This window comes from Phymastichus coffea, unplaced genomic scaffold (assembly GCF_024137745.1).
Source record: "Phymastichus coffea isolate CEN01 unplaced genomic scaffold, Cenicafe_Pcof_1.1 PCOF00049, whole genome shotgun sequence".
NCBI lineage: Eukaryota > Metazoa > Arthropoda > Insecta > Hymenoptera > Eulophidae > Phymastichus > Phymastichus coffea.
In genome coordinates, this window is record NW_026706860.1 from 1,337,494 (window position 1) to 1,362,573 (window position 25,080).

The 25,080-nt window shown below is 35.8% G+C and overlaps 1 protein-coding gene across 5 annotated transcripts in view; it reads left to right on the top strand.

Moving 5' to 3' along the window:
• The window catches only part of LOC131665272 (biogenesis of lysosome-related organelles complex 1 subunit 6-like), a 278,512-nt gene that overhangs the window by 99,531 nt on the left and 153,901 nt on the right, over window positions 1-25,080 (top strand). For all 5 annotated transcript variants that reach the window (XM_058937056.1, XM_058937057.1, XM_058937058.1 and 2 more), the window contains exon 3: window positions 11,403-11,490. In XM_058937056.1, the coding sequence (XP_058793039.1) occupies window positions 11,403-11,490 (88 nt within the window). The remainder of the gene's footprint in view (window positions 1-11,402; window positions 11,491-25,080) is intronic.

Sequence of the window (25,080 nt, forward strand, 5' to 3'; positions counted from 1 at the left end):
TTTCTTTTTCAATCGCGTCTAAATTTGAGAACATTAACGATATTAAGAAACGCTTTGGTGCAATCGGCAGAGTGAAAATTATATTTTTATAAATAACATAAACAAAATTAAAAAAAATTTTTTTACATAATTTTTTAGAACATTTACCAAAAATAAAGATTTTTCCATCTAGTTTTTTCTCATTTTGGCGTTGAAAAATTTGTTTAAAATATGTTTTCACATTATAAATATGTGTGTCTTTGAAAGACGAGTATTTTGAAAAAAAATTTTTTTAGATGCGACTTTTATAAGCTGAGATAAACAAATTCAAAGTCTGTTAGATTCTGTGATAATATCGATTGAAATTTTCAAATTTTGATCACTTCGCTAGGTTTTCGAATCCCAACTCAACTTAAACAAAAATTTTCATTTTTCTACCGTCAATTGGTCCATTCAAAAGAGAATAGTAATCCTAGCTCGCTCGGCGCTCGTTCGTAGTTGAACGAAGCTCAAGCTTTTATTTTGGTTTTTATGTAAAAATTTTGCATTTGTGGTTTGCTAATAGTATGGTTATTATCAACCATTACATATTGCTAGAAATAAGGTACATTGATATTTATAATTTATATTGTGACGGTATACGTCAAATTAGCGCTAATTACCTAACCTAGTAGCTGCCTGCGGGGGCAGCACTTACCGGTAGACGAAAAATGTAACGACGGAATTCGGCACGCGAGCAGAGGGAACGCGCGCGATTGAAAACGAAGGAGTGGAGATCCAGCTACCGGTACGGAAACCACGAAAGTTAAGGTTCGCGACCTAATTGCCCGTACGTGCCCCAGAGTCCTGAGTAATTGTCATCGAGTTACACGGCGTGCAGACCTGAGCCAGCCGAAAAAGCAGCATTGTTACCTGCGGGATCAAGAGTGTGTGTGTGAGGTTTCGCCATCGAAGGCGAAACCACGTGCGCGCGAATTCGCGATCCGCGACAAAAAGATCAATCAGACTTTCCCGCAGTGCGAATTGTTCCCTTCGTCTTCGTGCGTCTGCAAAATAAAGGTAAGTCGGCCAGCTTGATCTCGCGACCTCGATTGCATGCGTGGTAACTGATTTTCCGCATTCGATGCGAAGCGTGCATGTAATAGCTCTACGGACAGAGAGCAGCGAGCGTCCCGACATTGCATGTTGTTGTCGAGCGAGCGCCGATGTAAACATACACACGCGGGCCAATTCTAGTGTAGCATTTGAAGGATAATAAAGAGTTTTCGTTTGTGATATTAGCAAGTGCTCTCAGCGTGTTTATTCCGTAGTAACTCCACTCCTTGTAGATTCGTAGATTTGTTGGTTGACTGACACCCGTTCCCTCTTGCTCTCCGACTTTCTTATTTGATATAGGTGATTGCGAGCGAATTTACGCGATCGTCTTAATAAAAATTAATTAAACGGTAAGCAACCCCGTTACAATATCTATAAATCCATTTATTATACAGGGTGTCTCAGACCACCCGACCACCCCCCAAAGTGTGCCGAAAAAGTTTTTTTTTCAAAAATTGATAACGCAATTATATATAAATCGAGTACGCTCTATCGATTGGACGTAAAATCAACTTCCGGTTCCAACCGGAAATGACCTATTCAGACTGGAAGTGCATGAAAATCCATTTTTTTAAATATAACATGCATACTTTTTTTTCAGATTCTCATTCTACGGTAAAAAATACTAAAAGTTGATAAGAAGAATTTTTTGAAAAAAGTTGATATTTGACCTCTAATCGACGTCTGAAGTCTGTAATCCACCAGTTCGTACTCAAGCTGCGAATATGCACGTTTTAACAATGGAATAGGATAATGTGGCTCCTCTAAGAGGTTTTCGACGTCGCTGAGTATGAATCCAAGGTGAGTTTGATCTTATCAGGTCATTTTGAGGTCAATTCAAGGTCATTTAGAGGTAAAACAAAAAAAAAATATTATATTTATCAAGAATGAAGTACTTTTAAAATTTTAGCCTTAATATTACAAAAATATGAATCTCGTCGTTTTTCCATTTATTCTTGTTATTATTAATCTATGTATTTACATAGCGTACTTTTATGAAATTAGGGGAAATGAAATTCCAAAACAAATTAGTTTAGCGAGATAAAAATCTTTATTTTCAAAACATAATAGATTTCGTTGCAGTAGCAACATTTGTTTTAATAACATAAATAATGATAATTTGTTTTATTAGAACCTAACATAATGAAAATTTTTATAATATAATTAGATTTTATTGCGCATTTTGAACATTAAAGTTTTTGTCAAATCTTCACCGTCTATTTTCGCACAGTTATTTCAGCGTTATTCATAAAAAAATTTTATTTACAGAACAATAGAAGATAAAATCTAATTATGTTATAAAAATTTTCATTATGTTAGGTTCTAATAAAACAAATTATCATTATTTATGTTATTAAAACAAATGTTGCTACTGCAACGAAATCTATTATGTTTTGAAAATAAAGATTTTTATCTCGCTAAACTAATTTGTTTTGGAATTTCATTTCCCCTAATTTCATAAAAGTACGCTATGTAAATACATAAATTAATAATAACAAGAATAAATGGAAAAACGACGAGATTCATATTTTTGTAATATTAAGGCTAAAATTTTAAAAGTACTTCATTCTTGATAAATATAATATTTTTTTTTGTTTTACCTCTAAATGACCTTGAATTGACCTCAAAATGACCTGATAAGATCAAACTCACCTTGGATTCATACTCAGCGACGCCGAAAACCTCTTAGAGGAGCCACATTATCCTATTCCATTGTTAAAACGTGCATATTCGCAGCTTGAGTCCGAACTGGTGGATTACAGACTGCAGACGTCGATTAGAGGTTAAATATCAACTTTTTTCAAAAAATTCTTCTTATCAAATTTTAGTATTTTTTACCGTAGAATGTGAATCTGAAAAAAAAGAATGCTTGTTCTATTTAAAAAAATGGATTTTCATGCACTTCCAGTCTGAATAGGTCATTTCCGGTTGAAACCGGAAGTTAATTTTACGTCCAATCGATAGAGCGTACTCGATTTATATATAATTGCGTTATCAATTTTTGAAAAAAAAACTTTTTCGGCACACTTTGGGGGGTGGTCGGGGGGTCTGAGACACCCTGTATAATTGCGTTATCAATTTTTGAAAAAAAAAACTTTTTCGGCACACTTTGGGGGGTGGACCGGTGGTCTGAGACACCCTGTATATATTATATATAATTCGAAACGTAGATACTAAGAATAATATTTATTTACAAATTTACATCTATTTTCTACAAATTCTCGCCGTTTTTGGTCTCTGAGGAAGTGGCTCTGTACAATTTTCCTCGTCATTATCATTAGCAAACAAATCCTCATCGATATTATTGCTACTATTAATTGCAAGTTCGCAATCGAGTAATTGACTCATATCAAAATTCGGCTCATCACTCAGAGTTTCATTATCATCCTTGTCATTGTCAAGTACCGTACTTACAATTTCGATGTTACAACAGTTTTTGCCTTCGCAATTTTTACATAATATCGTGCAATGTATGCCAACTTTTTTACAACCACACCTGGAAGTAGAGCACCCTGTGGTACAAGAACACGAAATAATTTTCAATAATTCGTCGGGCACAAGTACGTCGTCAGTCATTTCTGGTGCGAGGCCATAATTATCAATGAATTTCCAACCCCAGTCAGTAGGCTTCATTTTGTCAATAATGGTTTTATCCTTATCCCACAACCAGAGTCGATAAAACACTCTAAAAGAATGAAATTTCATTGCAGCTTCCGTTGGTGGCAAAGTTGCTAAATTAAAAGTTTTTTTAGCTGAAGATTTTAAAAAACATGTAAATCGTAGCATGTTTAACGATTCATTGCGATTTGGTTTCGACACATATGCATATTTTATAAACTCTGTGCAAGCTTTTTCGACTTCAGCTTTCGTTGTTGTACTGTTGTAAAATATTTTTAGTTAATCGAGCAGTTGCATGTTGTTCCTAAGAAGATCTACGAATTTGAGTTTACCATAGTTATAAAAAGCAGACGTGGTATCAGAGCCGCTAAAGGCATGTAATAGTGACACGTAATTTTGAAGCATTGGGTATTTGAAGCTGTCGCATCGATAACATTTTTTCGCGTCTTTACCTTTGCCTAGTTGTAGAAAGTAAATATTAGTTTTTTCATGAGCCAGCTGACTTAATATAACTATAACGTCTACATCCTCAGCAACGATGCAAGCAAATGGATAGTTATTGGAATAGTTTATAGCCGACCGAACAAGCTCTGCATCGACATCTTCTTCTGCTTGGTTTACCAAAAATCCAGCATTGGCAAGTTTTCTTTTCAATAACTAAATAAAATTGTTTTTATTCGTATCATTGCTTAAAAAGTTGCGTTGGTTAATTGTTGAACTATCATCAGTAACAGCATACGCAGGTGATGTACACTTTTTTTTTCGCCGGATTCGTTCTACATTTTTTATTCCCCGGTCATTTACACTTTCAGGATAACCATCAAAATATATCATGCAAGTGTTACCATTTTTAGCATAATTTTTCTGGATATAATTAACGTACTGATCATCTACTTTTCCATAAGCCAAATTCCTATTCCAAACCACTCGATGTAACAAAAAACCACCATCTATAATAAATATTGAGTCTTTGAATGTCGGAGGTTTGACTTCTGGAGTAAAACAATCATAAAAATCTGATTTCTTGTTTTTACGCATACCAGTTTCATCAAAAATCGACAGTGGGTATGGGGCCAACTCGTGTTCTAAATACTTTTGCATATCTTCGTCGTTTCTTTTCCACACGCAAATTCTTTGGAATAGTAAAGCAGGATCTATCGCAAGCTCATCTTTCTTCTTGTCAGTGTTGTAGCCTTGCAAAGTCACGACTCGATTTTTTCGTTGTAATTTAATATCTTTCCAATTGTTGCCGTATGTTTCTTTCATTAATTCGGAGCCTATTTCAATTGCAATGTGGCAATTCACTTGTTCCATATCTGCGATCAAGCCAGTGCTTATCCACATAATTTATTGTGTCGAAGTAAAAGGACACAACGCCAAGCAGATACCGCCGCACCGTTTGGCCGGGCGAGCTATAGGATTACTGTTCTCTTTTGAATGGACTCATTGACGGTAGAAAAATGAAAATTTTTGTTTAAGTTGAGTTGGGATTCGAAAACCTAGCGAAGTGATCAAAATTTGAAAATTTCAATCGATATTATCACAGAATCTAACAGACTTTGAATTTGTTTATCTCAGCTTGTAAAAGTCGCATCTAAAAAAATTTTTTTTCAAAATACTCGTCTTTCAAAGACACACATATTTATAATGTGAAAACATATTTTAAACATTTTTCAACGCCAAAATGAGAAAAAACTAGATAAAAAAATTTTTATTTTTGGTAAATATTTTAAAAAATTATATAAAAAAAATTAAAAAAATTTTGTTTATGTTAATTATAAAAATATAACTTTCACTCTGCCGATTGCAATAAACCGTTTCTCAATATCGTTAATGTTCATAAATTTTGATGCGATTGAAAAAAAAAAATTTGTTTCCAATTTGCGCAGCCGCCATTTTAAATTTTCCAAATCTGAAAAAATGTAAATTTTTAGAAATTTGCCCTCTATGTTTATCTATGTTTTGACCTCGATATTAATATTTTATTTATAATTACCAGCCAAAAATATAATTTTCGAAGATTTTTTCAATTTTTGGAAAATTTAAGATCGGAAAATTTTCTTTTGAAAAAACTATTTACGTTACCTTCAAGAGCATAAGATTTGCTTCAATTTTCATCTCTACGATTTTTTTGTAAGAACACATCCAGAAATGACACAAGCATAAATCTCTTGAATTTTAGGTGGGATGAGCTGTGCTTGCAAGCTGCGTCGCAAGCTCCAGTGGAAATTATTAAACAATCTAGGAGAGTGATGCTGGGTCAATATATCTTCATTTAAAAATGAAAAATCAGTAATGGGAAAGTTTTGATAGTTAACAGATTTTTCGACCTTACTTTCCCGGAATAAGAAACGTTCATTTAATCCCGTGGTCCAGAGTTCATGTGCTTTTCAGTCAATTGATATACAGCTTTCACTGGCTGATAGCTTTCAATCTCATAAAGCTCTTAAACCGCTGTCTAACTAATTGAATCAAAAATTTGAAATTATTATAATTAATAAACGGTTCATGGGTAGTAATACGTAAAAGCTTTAAGACAACATACCATTAATTTTACAATGAAACCTGTTTTTTTCTATAGTATTCAATACTTTTGGAATGATCTTTTCTAATTTTTTACCAGAACTTAAACGCGCATGACTTTCGATGACAAGCATTGCTAAGTCACCTTCCATCACGTGCATGACTTTCAACCATACCATGACTTTCAAACATACTTTCAATCATACCTCGCGATCTGCCAATGATGGACCACGCGCATCATGATCATCGCTAAATGCTCCGCACTCAACCATCCTCCTTTAAGAGAGTCATAGTTACTCCCGCCACATTACACTTATTACAAAAAGGCATCACCGGCAACTTCAAGCCCGACACCACCGGCAACAGTACGTTAATTATAATTAATATTAAGTCGGTGAATTGTCCAGGCATTCACTTTCTGGGCAATTCTTTAGTTTCATCGCACGTTACAAAGAAATGTTATCGCGGTATTTAGAATAGGTTAAGAATCTCGTTTTGATTGTAATAGAGCTAGCAGAAATGTTTGTGATTAGGCTAAGTAATTTCGTTGTTTTATATGAATAAGAGTAGGAATTAGTTAAGCTATAGCGTGAGTTTGGTTTGTTCTTAATAATAAGATGGTGGGTTTATTATGATATAGATATTGAATAAATTATTTAATGACCTTTCTTCTCTTTTCCTCCTCGGTTGCCATGAGCGAGAACGCCTCACTTACCCAGGTAGTAATTAATGAGTGGCAACGGGTGATTTTGTCACAGAAGTATACGAGTCAATATTTATATACAGTGTTTTAGTGCAATCGCTTAACGCGAAAAAGCGATTCTCGCGGTCTTTGGTTATACCGATGTGCATGATTTTGTTCTTAGCAACTGAGGATTATTTCCAACATATTTTTTGTGTAAAATTCGAATCTGAAGTCAGAATTCGTCCATAACATGAGGTTATTCAAATATCCTAATCTGTATTGGCAAAAAAGGCAGTTTTTTTAAATGTAGTTGAGGTTTTATAACATCGGAGGAAAATTTTTTTCTATTAATAAAAAAAATCATCTGAAAGATAAACTCTTACCTTTAAAATCCATGGTTCAGATTTTAGATATATTTTTTTCGTTGAAATATCCTTAATTGAAGTCAAGTATTTTAGCAGTTTTGAAACAGCTAATTTCCCGTATAATAGCATATATGCAAAAATATTTAACTTAAATCAACGATATCTCAATGAAAAAAAATGATATATCAAATCTAAACAATAAATTTTGAAAGATAAGAGTTAATCTGTCAGGTGATTTTCTCTGTTTATTGAAAAAAAATTGTTATAATATCATAAATTTTATCAATGATTTCTTGAGTAGTCACCTCTTTTGGACGCCAGTACACTAGATATTACTTGTTCTCTTATGATCGTAATCTAATTCAGTAAATCACTTCTAAACCATGCAATAAAATAGTCTCCGTAAAATTTCCTGAGTTTATCATCAATCATTTTTTATTGATTTTCCTAGGAGAAAATATTGTTTAATGAGTTTATGAAACTCGCTTTTTTCACTATTTTGTATACACAATACAAATTAAATTCAAATAGCTCTAAATAATTTCCAAACTAACTTATTAACTTGAAACTTTGTATTTATACTCAGACTAAATAGGACTCTCTTAGAGTATAAAATACGTGACGATAACAGCACTATCTTTTAAGAAGTCATGGACTTATTGAACGACCTTCGTACAATATTGTCTGTATCAGTGACGCACCCAATGAACCATGAGAATGATAAGCTGATATTTTGTCCCCTGCATTTCTTACTTTCTTTGTATAAATAAAATGGTATTTCCAGCTGATCTCATATTTAAATAGTCGCAAAGCAATTTATTTGACGCTCTTATCGCTTATCTCTCAAAAGCAAAGTAAAGGCATCTTAAGTTGACAATGGTTACTATTTCGATTTTGGCATTGCAAATAAAAAATATTTAATAAATCTTTTCAAATTGATTTTTAATCTTGAAGAAATAAATGTAATGCATAGTCGAGAATATTTCTAAAACATTAATTTGAAAATTAGATATTTGAATTATCATAACAGTGAACAATCTGAATGAAATAAAAACTTACATTAATTAATCCGCTTTAATAATAAATATTGAGTCGACCACACACGTACAGTAGAATAAAGGTAAAATTGATACGAGGTGTGTTCAAAAAATAACGAGAATTTTCGTTTTATGAAAAAAATATTTATTTATTCATCTACATTAATGTTGTCGCCTTCAAAGTAGTCCCCTTCGGATACAATACACTTATGCCAACGCTTTTTCCAATCCTCGAAACACTTTTGAAACTCGATCTTTGTAATAGCTTTTAGCTCTTTCAGCGATTTGCTTTTAATGTCATCTATGCTTGTAAAACGACGGCCTTTTAATGTTCTCTTTATTTTTGGAAATAGAAAAAAGTCACCAAAAAGTGGAGCCATATCTGGCGAATATGGAGGCTGAGGCATCGTTACAGTTTCGTTTTTGGCTAAAAATTCACGAACAAGCAATGAAGTGTGAGCAGGCGCATTATCTTGGTGCAAAAGCCATGAATTGTTTTGCCACAAATCCGGGCGTTTTTTTCGGATTGCTTCACGCAAACGACGTTGAACTTGTAGGTAGTACTGCTTATTGATTGTTTGACCTTGTGGCAAGAATTCATAATGCACTATGCCATTAAAATCGAAGAACACAGTGAGCATAACCTTCACATTCGACCGCACTTGTTGAGCCTTTTTCGGTCTTGGCGATCCAGAATGCCTCCACTGGGACGATTGAGCCTTAGTTTCGACATCATATCCGTAAACCCATGTTTCGTCACCTGTTATAAGACGTTTTAGTAGTTCTGCATCGTTATTGACTTCATTTAGCGACTCTTGAGCAACTTCCATTCGCCGCTGTTTTTGTTCGAAATTCAACAATTTTGGAACGAATTTTGCTGCCACACGTTTCATACCCAAAACATTCGAAAAAATTTGATGGCATGAGCCAACTGATATGCCAACATCATCAGCGACTTCTCTGATTATGATTCGGCGATCGTTCATAACCATTTCTTTCACTTTTTTCACGTTTTCATCGGTTGTTGATGTGCTTGGGCGTCCGGGTCGTTCGTCATCTTCAACGTTTTCGTGGCCATCTTGGAAACGCTTATACCACTCATAAATCCTTGCTTTACTCATAGCAGACTCACTATATGCCTTTGTTAACATTTGACAAACTTTACTACACTTTATTTCATTTTTTACACAAAATTTAATACAAATTCTTTGATCCATTTTTTTTCACAAACGAAAATCGCCGAGCTCGAAAAACACGTCTAACGTTAGCGGCTGCCACTTAAAAAGTAAGCAATGAATATTGCTGAAAATTTTATCGTACTTCAGGGGCATGTGTACCAACATAATAAAAAAAAATTTTATACAAGCGGACTCTCCAAACCCGCGAAATTTAAAAATTCTCGTTACTTTTTGAACACACCTCGTATGTATTATAACGAACGGCTTGTAGTTTGTTATGTCTCTCTCCCTCCACGAAGTCAGTAATAAATATATTTATGATATTGCTATGTATTTATTTGTATAAGATGTTTGCAGCAGAGGCGTCAGCGGGCTGGTAAGTGACGCGTCAATCATTCGATCGTAAACGCGTGACACGGACTTCTCGGAGATACAATTGTCTCGAGGAGAGAGAGACAATAGGCGCGATTAGAATCAATGAGCTTTCAACCAGCAACAGGTGTATACCTCGTCTGAAGGGCGAATAGTTGAAGTGTAACGCTAAAGCATTGAAATGAGGACAGAAGAAAAACTGCCACGCGCGCGACTAGCAGCATTGATAATTCGAGCGTACGCTAAAAGTCAAAACCGCAAGAGAGGAAGCGTATACGCAGGCGAGGCTAGTTTCGTGAAGCGAGTGCACTTTTGTATTTCTGCAAATTCAGTACTAATTATTAAATTATTAAATTCAGTATTAATTATTCTATAGTATAGCGACCAGCACTGTAAATACTATCTTGCTGTTTGGCTTTCTCTCTCTCTCTCTTACGTTTTTTCTACTCACACTTGCTTTGTTTAATTTTTTTATTGAGTCGCTCGTTACCACGTCTAGTGCGCCAAGCGCATTTGCACTGCATATCGACAATTTGTCGCATCGATTAACATTCGCATCGAATCGCCTTCGTGAGTGCGACGGAGTAAGCGCGTCCGCTTACCTGTTCGTATATGGCGCGCCGGCTCGCTTTCTATCAGTGGCGGTTCACAAAGCGGTGCGAGCTTACATTCCGTCAGTCTGTACGGTGCGTGCGTAACATCTATTTTGACTGCGCATTTGCGAGTACTCAAGTAGCACTAACCTGCGCGATGTATATACGTCTCTCGATTTGCGCCGAGTTTTGCAATCTACACTTTTCTTGTATTATTGATCCTTTTATCAATACAGAGCACTGTTTAGCCAAAGTTTATACCAAGTTATTAACCATACCGCTTCCGCTCTTCCCATAATATTCAATCGCATTATTGATTAGCGCCTCGTTCCCTCTTGGTTATTTTCTGGTTGATTTTCTCGTAGCTCATAGCACTCTCCGCGAGCCGACTTCTCTCTCAACAAAGGAGACAACTTAAGTCAGCTAGACCCTGGACGCGCTTATGTTGGAGCATAGTGTTGCGTAGGATAGCGTCAACACCCACCATACAAAACTTTCGTCCGCGAATAAACTGCAATCTTATGTTTCGGCTTTTATTCAAAATACGTTGAGCAGGAGTCCCTTTACAGTACGTAGGCGACAATATATAAAGTCGAAATCAATTTTTGTTGCTAAAAGTAATTAGTGAATAAATATTATAATTTTGAATTTGACTACTAAATGGCAATTTTAACATGCACAGCCAACCGTTTTACTAATTGTAGAGACAGACTAACAATAAGACGTTGTCTTATGAAATTAAAAACTGATATTTCGTTATCATAATCGAAATTATGATTTCTGTATACTAATTGTTTTGAATAAAAGTTTATTTCAAATATGTTTCGAATTCAATTTCACTCAGTTTATCAAAATTAAGAATATTTATTTCAAGTTTTCAAACAGTTCAAAAATGCATTTACTTGTAATCTCGATTAAATATAATATATTAATATTAATTTATACTTGATTAATAGTTTCAGACAACAACGATGCATCGTAGAAACCCAACAGCAAAATAAAAAGTTATGTAATATTCAGGAAGATATTGAGTTACACGATTTGGTAAGTAAAACGAACATTAAGACTTATAAGATATATAAAGCCTGTTTAAGTAGTACTAATTCTATTTTCATTTTACTTTGACCTCGTTTTAATTATTTTTTATTTTGCTCTGATTTTATCCAGAATCGCTAGTTTGAATAAAAGCATATCAGAATCAAAATAGATTCAGCAATAAATCTCAGTCAGAAATTATTAAGAATCATCAGAATGATTAAAAATTTAATTCGTTCACCTTTCATCTAAAAATTATTCTGTTGAAGAATTCAATTATTTTTTATGATATTATTTGACTTTCGTTTGAAAAAAATATAAAAAATTTACGTATTTTTTTTATGATGTGAAGTTGGAGTAGATTAGATATTTGCAAACAATTCTTTCCAAGTTATGAATTTCCATTAACTACAAAATTAGCCGAATTAAATTATGTAACATTTTTAAATTCGATATTTTAAAAATGATGGTCTACTCGTAACTAAATAAAATATATATTGTGTACTTTTACTTTTAAATATTTTCATAGATTTTCGATTTTTAAAAGTTTTGAAAATATACTCTAAAAAAAATAAAAACGATTTAGCATTCTAATTTTTCGCTATTTTACGCTGCTAATACTCTTTAGATAAATCTTATGATAAAATCGATAGCATCAATGTGTTATGATTAAAAAATACATCGAAAACATGTATCATATATTTGAAAGTAATTTAACATTCTTAATAATTTCAGCGAATAAAATTCAGCGTAATAAGAGAGAAAATAAGTCATTCAACTCCCTAGTTAAACTTTTATGCGACAAATTATTTCTTCCTCAATGCGAGGTTCACTGCCACCCTAATAAGCAACATAAAATCAATCATTCTGGTATACGATTAGAAAGTACATACCTGATAATGTGCGTGAAATTGCATAAACAGAAAACACTTGGTGTAGAATACAAATTCGTTTCCGGATATGTAAAAGCTAGAGGTTTGATAGAATAATGACAACGGTTAGTCGGTTTAAAAGATAATCAAGGATGCGGTGCGCGTACTATTTATTTCACTTCAATCAACAAATGCTAGCCGATGATGACGTACGCCGAAACTTGACTTGCCTCCCTCTTCCTCACAGACGGTCTTTCTGGCCACGATCACCGCTGTTGTTATTATTGCTGTCGTCACTATTGTTGGTGTTCCTCGCTCACACTTGTCGACCATATGAACGTTCATAACGGTAAGTGTGCGTGAGGGGTAAAAACTAATTTTCTTCCGACGACGGCAACAAAGCTTGGCGATCATCTCGTTGGCCAATCTTTGAAGCTTTACGCGCTCTGTTTTCTTTTCATCTCTTTCTTTTCTTTGTCTCCGTCTCTCACGTTTGTGATGGCGCTCTGACCGGAGTGGCCGGGCCTGTCTGAATCGCTCTCTCTCTCTCTCTTCCGTGACTTGCTCCTTCACTGTGGTCATGGCGAACATGATACAAGCCAAAAACCATTACCGATCCCCGCAACGTTTATTTCAGAACCAATACCTGTGGCCGGTATTGTTAGTGAGAGCCAATTTGGAGAGGGAGCGGTAGCGTCGAGAAGAGAGAGGAGAAGATATGTCGTGTAAGATGAGGGAATGAGCTCGAGCGATCGATTCGCTTGCGAAAGTGAAGCCGCCGGCGTTGCTCAAGCCGGCACATTCGCGGTGGGGAGAGAAAGTAGATTTCAAGTTCGGCATTTGATTAGAGAGTATCGACCGTGACAGCCGAAAGCGCGCGTGCTAGAGGAGAGAGCGATAAATTACCAGAATCGCCCATCGTAGAGCAGCAAGGTCCAAGAACAGGGACGATGCTAGGCACAGAATGGCAAGGAGAGACACGACTGCGAAGTGCTTGCGATCATCCGCAAGCACGGTGATCACGGCGATGTCTCTTCGTTGCCTTTCAAAGCTGTTCTTGTACCGTGCGCCCGTGTATGCTTGAGCACGAGCGAAGGCACGCAGCCGCAGAGAACGACGCGTAAATCCGCGTCGTCTCTATTTTTGTGTGTAGTAATGGACAATAAATATAATTTAGGGTTATTGAGAGTCATTTTTATGTGTACTCGTCATTCCCATTCTAAATTAACATCCAGCCCCCCAACATCGTGACGAGGCCCATCGTCACATTTGCAGTGACGCAAATGAGCCTCCCGCACCTTCTCCTTAAAAATAGTTAGTGACACGACATTTGGGCACGGGCCTAGTGTATGACTTGTGGGAATAAATTATCATTTATTTATTACTTATTCTCCTATACGCGCAAATAAAATAATGAATTGTGTTACACGTTCTAGCCGTATGCCTTGGGCATTAGATATTCTACCAATGACAAAATACAAGCAATGATATAAGCAATCATGAATGAAAATAATTATTTACACACCGACATTTTTTCTTCTCATTCTTTAAACAGACTACGTTGTAATCTTCAGCAAAGATATGTATGTAAATTGGTATGGAGAAATGTACTCGATAAGAAAAGAACTTTTTTGGATCAAAATCAACTCAACTTTGGTGGACAATGAATTGATAGGAAGATGGACTAAGAATTCTAAATAAAAAAAGAGAGTTAATTGCCAATTAAACAATTTGACCTCAACCTCAAGCTGTTACTTTAACCTCACTACTGAATCTACAATACAAAATAGAGCATCGTTTGAATAAAAACGAAGTTCACCTTCAAATGATCTTAAAGATAACCTTGAAGGTTAAATCTAAGATCACCATCCTGTTACCCTTTTGAAAATTCATGAAACATACTTTGACAGTTTTATAAATTAATGCATTCTGAAAAAAATAATTAATTTGACTTTCTTATGACTTTGAACTGTTACTTTGACCACATACACTCCTCGCAAAAATTAAGGGAACAAAAAAATTTGTCAAATTTTTGGCTGATTTTCAACAGGCGGTATTTCAGTGAGAAATGGTCGTACAGGAAATAAAAAAATAAAGCTGTTGAAGCTTGAAGACTCTAGTTTTTAGTTTTTTTGGTTAAAAATTTTTTGTAGCTCCGTATTTCATGCAATCCTTATACTAAGCGCAAAACAAATTTTATCCAAATTTCTTACATTTTGTTTCTTACTCTACGGGCATGGAAAAATTTGTTCGAGCTACGCCAATATACAGGTCTTTTAGCCTGTTTATTCAGCTTCACGTTGCTTTTCGCGGAGCTCAATTACGATCATTTGTCTCCGAGATATCGAACTTTGAATGCAAAAGGATCCTTTTGCATTCAAAATTCGATATCTCTGGAACTACTGGTCGCACAGCGAGCGGACACCGAATTTCATCATCTGCATAAAATTTCCGATGAAATACAGTCAAACGTTAGTAAAGAGAAAAATTTTTTTCCATCTCTAACATTGAATTGAAAAAAGTGAAAAAAGTGACATTTTCCCCTTTTTTGGTTACTTGACTGTATCTTCAGTAATATGGGCAGAAAAGGTACGGTTAAAGAGAAATTTTATAGTCTAATGTCCCCTAAACAACCCCCTAAATTTTTGGAGTGATCGGTTCAGCGGTATTTTCGGACCAATTGATCAAAATTTATAAAAAATTAAAGGAACAAGGTTTTTGTTGCTTAACTTGAAGCAAACTTTTTAAAAATCAAAAAATTCCATCTTTTTTCGTCTGTTTACACAATTTTGTGTCTGTTTACGATTAATTTACGAAATACGAAAAAAAAATTGAAAGAAAAACATTTTTTTTTTTTTTCACTGACTATAAAATATTATTCTCTAGCGATTGATGACGGATTTACCGCTGGCATTAGCGTTATCCAAAGCATACCACGTGGAGGTTGCTCGGTCGGATTGATGCTTCTTTTGTGTTTACGCACGTGTGCGAATGATTTTTGGAAAGAAGAGACCCCGTGGCTCGTCAGCTGCACAGTATTTTACGACTCCAAACTCACTTTCCAAATTGTGTGAATGTGTGTGTGTATATGTGTGTGTTTAGTATCGAGTATTTCCGCCTCTACTCTGAATCACAGCTTGCAATCGCTGCCACATATTGGAAATGCAATTGCGGATCATCCGCTGAGGATGATCCGATGAGGATGACGCCAAACTCTTATCAAAGCTATCTCTAATTTAGCTAAATTTCGGAGGTTTGGGTAACTCTGACGCAATCGGCGGCCCAAAATGTCCCAGACATGCTCAATTGGATTGTGATCAGGACTCATTGCAGGATACCTTAACAACTGAATGTCGTTTCTCTCGAAGAATCGACGAGTGATGTTCGCCGTATGAGGCCTTGCGTTATCCTGCATAAGAATGAATCTTCTCGCGTTTCTCCATATTGGTAACACATGAGGTCTCAGAATATGGTCGATATAACGCCTGGCATTGAGGTTATCTCGAACAATAACCAAAGGAGTTCGAGATCCTCGTGAAACTCCCGCCCAAACCATTACTGATCCTCCATTGTAAGCGGCTACTGAACGCATCAAGCGTTGTGCATACGTTCTCCTGTACGGCGCCAAACTCGAGGTCTTCTGTCGTTACCATACAGACAAAATCGAGATTCATCTGAGAAAAGAACATTGTTCCAGTTTCTCATGGGCCAGTTCATATGGTTACGAGCATACTACAAACGAGCTTTACGATGTGCAGCGATCAACATCGGCCCACGAGCAGCATTTCGAGCACGCAGTCCAGCTTCGTGAAGGCGATTCCTTACTGTTGTTCGAGAAATGTTTCAAGGCGGTCTTTGTTGTTGTCGTTGTCGTTGTTGTTGTTGTTGTTGTTGTTGTTGATGTTGTCGTTGATGTTGACGGTTGGGGAAGTTTTGGGCGATGATGTTTGCTGGAGCAAAAGGTTCTTGAAGGGCGTGTCGAATGAATGCTCGATCGTCTCGGCGAGTCGTCTCTCGATGTCGGCCTTGTCCAGGGTGTCGCTCGAATCGATTTGTTTCCAGGTATCGGTTGTAGGCCCGAGACATTACCGAGGGACTGACACCAAGTCGTTCACCCATCTGCCGATACCTATACCCCTCCTGAACAAGAGTTACTAGCTGAGCGACTTCTGGGGCAGATAAATGCAGCCTCGGAGGCATTATGAAAAAAATTAATGTTTACGAGAATCAAGCAGCCGTCAAAAAGTTTTTTAGAATTTACGAAAAGAAAAGTTTAGTTTTCAAAAAACTGTTGAGTGGTTTTTTACTAAAAAGTCGAAGAGTTTAGAAAAAAACTATTTTTTTTATCACGTTATGGCTTCACAGAAGACGTTAAAAACTTATCGCGCAGAATTTCACAGACCGAGTATTAAATACGCCTTAGGGGTATCAACTTTGATTTTTTCAAATCAATTTTTTTTAAGCGTAATTGAGGCTTGAATGTATCCATGACCTAAATGAATCAAAATGAGTGACTAATCGATTATTCATTTTTTTTCAGTATAGAAATTGGAAATGTTATTTTTTTTTCAATAAAAATAAAAATTTTTTTTCCAAGGGTAAATCAGTCATCAATCACGTTGGCTGAAGAACTATATTTTATAGTCAGCGGAAAAATTTGAAAAAAAATGTTTTTTTTATTTTTGAAACATTTTTTTGATTTTTGAAACATTTTTTTTTTGAAAAATTTTTTTTTATTTTTGAAAAAAAATTTAAAAGCTTCTGCTTTTAGCTTGATGTAACATGATCTAACTTTTTCCATAGCAACTCAATAAGGATTAAGTCTGGAATCTGAAGTGGCCATTCCATGACTGTAAGTTTCTTTCTCTTTTCAAGATTCGCCAAGTAATTTTTACTAATTTTTTAAGTATACTTGGGTTTATTGTTGTGCTGAAAAATAAAGTGTGTACCGACAAGCCGAGTCTCTGATGATAAAACATTATTTTGTATCATTATGGATCTTTCTCCATATTTAACGTTTGAAACTAAACATGTACTTATAAAGAAAGAGTCGGATTTTACAGTAAATGTTGGCCCGCGACTCTATTTATTCAATTATTTACGCGGGGATTCGGAAGGCAAAATGCTTCGGCCACTGAGCAATCTTCCGAGCGAGCAGGTTGTGACGTTTATGTGAGAGGAGCTTGGAACGGGAAGAATTAAATTTTTTTTTAATTTATTTCCTAATAATATTTACAATTTATCTCACTTATTGAGACAATAAGCAAATGGAATTACAATTTAGTACTGTACATGTTGTTTGACAGATTACTCCAGCGAGTATTCTGTTTTTGTTTTATACTGTGATTATGATATTTACATCAGTTTGTTTATGCGCTTAATAAATTATGTTTCTTTAGTCTCGTGTTTGAAATAGAAGTTTTGAGAAGTTTGCTAATGAGTTTATTCGGAAGTTTTTGACATCTGTTGTTGTGTCTAGTGTAGAAACTTTTGATTTCATCCTTAACTGTTAGAATCTGTAGATCATTTCCGATTATTTCATTAGGAACGAACCACGGGACCCGTACTATACTACGTAGTACTTTCGATTGAAATCTTTCAAAGATTTCAATATTCGAGCTTGAAACAACACCCCACCGTTAAATGCCTTAGGTCCAGACTGGTTTAAGTACAGATTTATATAGCTGTAATTTGTTTTCGATTGACAGTTCCGATATTCCTCCTATGAGCCAGTACATTTTTCTCCATTTCAGTCCGAACTGTTTACGTTTAGTGAATATGTGTTCTTTCCATGTAAGTCTTTGCCCAAGTAAATACCTAAATATTTTACTTGGTTACTTTGCGGGATGTACGAGGTCTGTTCAAAAAGTATCGCGAATTTTGAATTTCCGCGGGCTACGTAAATTTGATTTTTGATTTTTTTATAGCGTTATGTTGGTACTCATGTCCCTTAGTTATGCTGATAAGGTCGGCCATTTTGAATGTTTAGTTTTTGACAGCTGTTTTTCTTGGATGTGTTTTGGCTCGTCTTCGATTTTTGCCTATTCTAAAAAATGGATCAAAGAATTTGTATCAAATTTTGTGTGAAAAACAAAATAAAGTGCGCGGACGTATTCCCAATGTTGACTATGGAATATGGTGAAGCTACCTTGAACCAAAGCAACGTTTATCGGTGGTACAAAATGTTCTCAGAGGGCCAAGAACATGTGAACGACGAACAATGTAACGGACGCTCGAACACGTCAACAATAGACGAAAACATTGATAAAGTGAAGAAAATAGTATTGGCCAATCATCGAATCACCGTTAGAGAAGTTTCTGTGGATCTAAACATATCGATTGGCTCATGCCATCCGATTTTAACCAATGATTTGGGCATGAGTCGGGTCGTCGCGAAATTCGTGCTAAAACTGCTCAATTACGACCAAAAACAGTATCGCGTTAACATTGCTCAGGAGATGTTGGACTCGATCCGTAACGACCCAAATATGCTCCAAAGGACTGGTGATGAATCATGGGTTTATGGTTATGATGTGGAAACCAAAACTCAATCATCCCAATGAAAGCTGCCGCGTGAGCCAAGACCGAAAAAAAGCACCAAGTTCGGTTGAACGTGAAGGTTTTGCTCAGTTTTCTTCGATTACACGGGCGTGGTGTATCATGAGTTCTTGCCACAGGGTAGTACGGTCAATTCTTTATTACTTGCAAGTTATGCGCAATTTGCGCGAAGCAATCCGCCAGAAACGTCCGGATTTGTGGTAGAACAAAAACTGACTTTTGCACCATGATAACGTCCCTGCTCACACATCGTTGCTTGTGCGTAAATATTTGGCCAAAACAACACAGTAATGGTACCGCAGTCACCGTATTCCCCAGACCTGACCCCCTGTGACTTTTTCCTGTTTCCAAAACTGAAGAGGCCCATGAAAGGACGACGCTACGTCACGATTGAGGAGATAAAGATGGTATCGAAGGAGGAGTTGAACAAGATCACAATAAATGATTTTTTTAAGTGCTTCGAGGATTGGGAAAAATGTTGGCACAAGTGCATCATATCCGAGAAGAATTACTTTGAAGGAGATAAAATAGATATTCATGAATAAATAAAAAATTTTTGAAAACATACAAAATTCACAATACTTTTTGAATTGACCTCGTATTTATCGTTAAAAATAATAGGTGGACAGGTATCTTTTCGTAGTGTAAACGTTGTATGTGTTGATTTACTGTCGTTTACTATTATTCTCTATGTGTTGAACCAAGTTTGTAGATGATTATTAGTATATTTTTAGATTATTTCTGACGCTATTGTTTGGTCTGAGTGTGTTGTTAGAATTGCCTATGTAATAGCCCTTCATGCCATACTCTGTCGAATGCCTGGGCTACATCAAGGAAAATACCAGTACAGTACTTTTTCTCTTCGATGACTTTCCTTGCAGCAGATACCACTTTATCCACCTGCTCTATCGTGGAGTGATTACATTTAAAACCAAATTGATGGTTTGGAGTCAATGTTTTATTTTTTATGATTGGGTCAATTCTGGCTAAAATTAAATTTTTGGAAAATTTTTGATAATACTGGTAGAAAACTGATGGGTCTATACGATATTACACTTCCTGCTTCTTTACCAGGTTTAGGTATTCGTATTATCTTCGCTATTTTCCACTGAGTTGCAAAATGGCACAGATGCAAGCAGGCATTGTAAACAATTATTATAAATCTAATTGCTATTGTAGGTAACATTTTAATCATTTTTCCGTTAATATTGTCAAAACCGGGAGCCTTCCTATTCTTATTATTATTAATAATTTGCAATACTTCCTTAATTTTTATTAATTTGATTGGTACATCTGAGTTTTTCAGTAACATTTCTTCTTCCTATTCAGAGATTATTCTTTGGTGGGATGTGAATACTGCACTGGGATGTTCTAAAAACGTTTTAGCTTTTTTTCGTCAGATTTGGCCTATTTTTCTGCAGATTTTTTAATAGGTGGTATAAATGTAACTGTCCTTTTAAGATGTTTGGTGGCTTTCCATAGTGAATAATCCATTACTTCTGTTAGGCTTAAAGTTTGGAGATAGTTCTGTGTTTTTAGATTTGTTTCCTCGTGTAACAATTTCTTCAGTTCTTTAGTTGATTTGTTTACTTTTAACTTATCTTGACTTGATCTAGTTATTTCGTACCTTTTCCTTAATAATCTTTTTTCTTTAATTTTTTGGAATTGATTTGCTACTTTTCTTTATTATTTGTAGTCGTAGTAGAACATTTGTTAATAGTTTCAGTTAGAAGTAAGTTTAGTGTATCAATACTGTTCTCTATGTTGTTTTCTGATTTAAGAGTAACGTTACACTTAATGCGTTCCTCAATGAAAAGAGCATATTTCTTCCAATCAACTTTAGTATAATTGTTTACTGTATTAAGTACTTGATAGTGTAGAGTAATTAATACTGGTAAGTGATCTGAGGTTAAATCTAAATATGATGCCACTTCGAAATAATTTTTGTTTATCCCTTTTACTATTGCAAAGTCAATCAGATCCGGAAGCTTGTTTACATCTGTCGCCCAGTATGTTGTTCTTGTTCTCCTGTAGAAATTGGAAATAGATGTTTTTTTGTAGTGTTTCATATAGTACTCTACCTCTATATATTAGAGTTGGTGATCTTGAACCTCACGACGGATGCTTGACATTATAATCGCCTCCTGCTATAAATCGATTTCCGAGGGAATGGAAGAAACTTGTCCAGTTTTCATTACACTAATCGCTTGCAAGTAAATCTCACTGGTGTGTGTTTGGATATGATGACTTATTTTGGTTTTGATAATGATCACAGTGCCTCCATGTGCTTTATCGAGTGATTGATTTGTTTTGTGTACTATGTAAATTGGAATGAAGAGAAAACTTTTAACTATAAAGTGAGTTTCTGATACTAACATGTTGTCTATATTTTCGTGGATTAAAAATGCTTTTAATTCAAGGTATCTGCATGAGCTCATTTGCATTCCAGATAGCTACGAGGGTCGTTTGAAAAGTCCGTGCAAAAATAAAAACTGCTTGATTTTTTTAATAAATCTTTTTTATTTTTCAACATAGTCTCCTTTTAGGCTTATACAGTTCATCCAACGCTGCTCTAGTTTGTTAATCCCTTCCAAATAATAGGATTTGTCCAAGTCTATAAAATAGGCATTCGTTTCTGCAATTATCTTCTCGTTTGAATAAAATCTTTTCTCCGCCAGCCATTTTTTCATATTAGGGAACAAATAGGCGGGATGTAAAACGAGTTGGAACCCTATCTCCATCAGTTTTGCGGCCACAACTGCTGAGGCGTGAGCTGGCGCATTGTCGTGGTGGAAGAGGACTGTTTTGTGGGCCAATCGTGGACGTTTCTCTAGCAAATCGGTTTTCAAACGATCTAAGAACGATGAATAATATTCGCCTGTAATGGTTTTACCCTTTTCCAGATAGTCGATGAAGATTATTCCTTACGAATCCCAAAAGACAGTCTCCATAACCTTCCCGGCCGAAGGAATTGTCTTCGCCTTTTTCGAAGCAGATTCCCCCTTGGTAATTTGTTCTCAGGAGTTATTTGTTATTTGTTATTTGGTCTCAGGAGTGTAGTGATGTATCCATGTTTCATCTACAGTGATGAAACGACGCTTAAAGTCTTGCGGATTTTGCTGGAACAGCTGCAAACCATTCTTGCAACACTTCACACGATCTCGTTTTTGGTTAATCGTGAGCAATCGCGGCACCCATCTAGCGGATAGCTTTTTCATGTCCAAATGTTGGTGCAAAATATTATGTACCCGTTCGCTCGAGATGCCTACAGTACTAGCAATCTCACGCACCTTCACTCTTCTGTCAGGCATCACCATATCATGGATTTTATCAATGATTTCTGAAGTGGTAACCTCAACAGGGCGTCCAGAACGTTCAGCGTCTTCTGTGCTCATATGGCCACTCCGAGAATTTTGAAACCACTTATAAACCATTCTAATCGAAGGTGCATAATCACCATAATGTTTATCAAGCTTCTGTTTAATTTCCTGAGGCGTTTTGCCTTTGAAAAATTAATGTTTAATCAATACACGAAATTCTTTTTCGTCCATTTTTTTACAACTACTCAATTTCTTTGATTGAAACGAATGTAAAACGCAAAGTAATTGGCCGATCTGGCTGAAACTTGGTGTGTGCTCTTCCAAGATATGCCACTAACTAAAAATAACCTTGATACGCACTAGTAGCGCCATCTCTCTGACTTTGCACGGACTTTTCAAACGACCCTCGTATTTTCAAATTTTTCATTGTTGAGACAATTTATTAACAAGTACAGTTACTAGTCTTACTAATGTATCCATTATGAGTGTCATTTTTTCCAACATATTAGCGAGTTTATTGAGTTTATTATTTGTGTTTATTTCGTTAGTGTGATTACTTACATCTGCTTGAACAGCTGTTTATTTTGATATTTCTATCTCTTTCTAAGCATTTTGTTTTGATATTACCTGTGGATATGTTATTTTTAGTTGAGCTCTATTAACGTTGGTATTTAAATTTGAATTTGGCTGAACTTGTCTATTGTTTTGATTTAGTATTTTATCTCTTAGTCGTCGATATAATTTTTGCTGCAACTATTTACATATTGGTCATCCTTTGTAGCTTGCAGTGTGATTACCTTGACAATTTGCACATCTTACTTCTTTGATTTTTCTTTCATTGTACACTTTTCCGTTGGATGCCGTTTAGCATATTTCACACATACTACACTTTTGAAACAATAGTTTTTTGTGTGCCCGTACTCTTGGCAGTTATGACATTGCGGTATTTCTCTTTTAACGTTCGGTGATTCAAACATAATCACAGTGTTGAGTAGTTTGTTCACTTGGTAAATTTTTAGGCTTTTGTAGTTGTATTTGATTCCTACAGTGAATAATGGTAGTAGTATTTTTGTTATGTAGTGCCGAATGCGTATTACTTATATCTCTGTTTCTCTATGGCAGATTTCAAATCGTCAATGTCAACCGATGGATGCATACTTCTCAATATCACTTTAAATCCTTTTTCTTCTTTTCGCTGATATGTGTAAAATTCTATGTTTTTTTTCTTTTAATTCATTTATTATCGATAAATATTTTTCAGATGTTGTTGGTTCAATTTTTATTTTGTTTTGTTCTAATACTTTCATAATATAGCTATCTTTGGCTATTTCGTTTAGCAGTTTTTCCAACGGACAAATGTTTTCTATATTATACACGAAGATCGGAATTGATTTAATTATTATTGAGTTCATATTATTATTTACCGTATTCGTATCTGCAATTTGTTTATGCTGAAGAACTTCGTATCTATTAGTAGATTAACTCAGCCAGTAGTCTAATAGTTGGGCTTGTTGTTTTTTGTTTGGAGCTTGAGTTTCTGGGCTACTTCATTGTCTATTTCCATTCACAGTTGTCCATTTTTTGGTGTTGTTTTGTAGGTATAGACATTGTGTCCCCTACCTGAGTGGCCATTTGGCCGTTATTCTGTTATTGTTATAACGATGACGAGGTAAATTTAAATAAACTGACGCCTCTCTTCACTTGATTGGTTTGTATTTTTGATTTTCGGGCAGAGTTCCGTTACAAATACGTCCGCTCTGCTCAAGGATCGAACACTAACTCAAGAATTAAATCAAACTCAATTTTATAAATTTTAAATCCCAAAGCCAACAATTTATTATTTAATTACAATCAAATAAAATATAACAGAAATCATAAACGTAAATAAAGAAAAAAAATTAACGAAGAATAATCATAATAAAAAAAAAACAGTTTTTCGCGGGTGTGTCTCGTCTGAACAAACGCTCAGGGTAAAACGTTGTTCACGAAGAGGTATTCAACCACTGCAAATCGGCATTGCTGCACGGCATGCTGTGGTGAGTCTCTCTGGCAGACTTGGACAACTAAAGATCACTCAGCGGTTGCAATCCTGCTCACCGTGGAGCACCAGGTCGTCCGGAGTCCGTGACACCGCGGTTGTTATGCGCACACCGGTGATAAACGGAAAAACGGGGAAAGAGATTAAATTAGATTAAATTAGTTCATTTATTGTGCCAATGAGATAAAACCCCGTTTAGTAGTTTCGAAACAATCCGTAGATATTGTAACGGGGTTGCTACCGTTTAATTATTTTATTCGGACGATCGCGTAGATGGGTGCGCGTAATCACCTATATCAAATACGAAAGTCGGAGAGCAAGAGGGAACGGGTGTCAGTCAACCAACAAATCTACGGGAGTGGATGAAAAAACACGGAAAAACACGCCAAAAGTACTAGTTAATATCACGGACGAAAGCTCTTTATTATCCTCTCTGAATGCTACACTAGAATCGGCCCGCGTGTTTGTGTTTACAGTGGCGCTCGCACGACGACAACATACAGTGTCGGATCGCTCGCCGCTCTTTGTTAGCAGAGCTATTACACGCACGCTTCGTTTCGAGTACGGAAAAATAGTTATCATGCATGCAATCGCGGTCGCGAGATTAAGCTGGCCAGCTTACCTTTATTTTGCAGACGTACGAAGACGAAGGGAACGATTTGCACTTTCACTGCGGGAAAGTCTGTCCGTTTTACGTCACGGATCGCGAATTCGCGTGTACGTGGTTTCGCCCTCGATGGAGAAATCTCACCCACACACTCTGGATTCCACAGGGGACGACGCTGCTTCTGCTGTCTCAGGCGACCCTCCG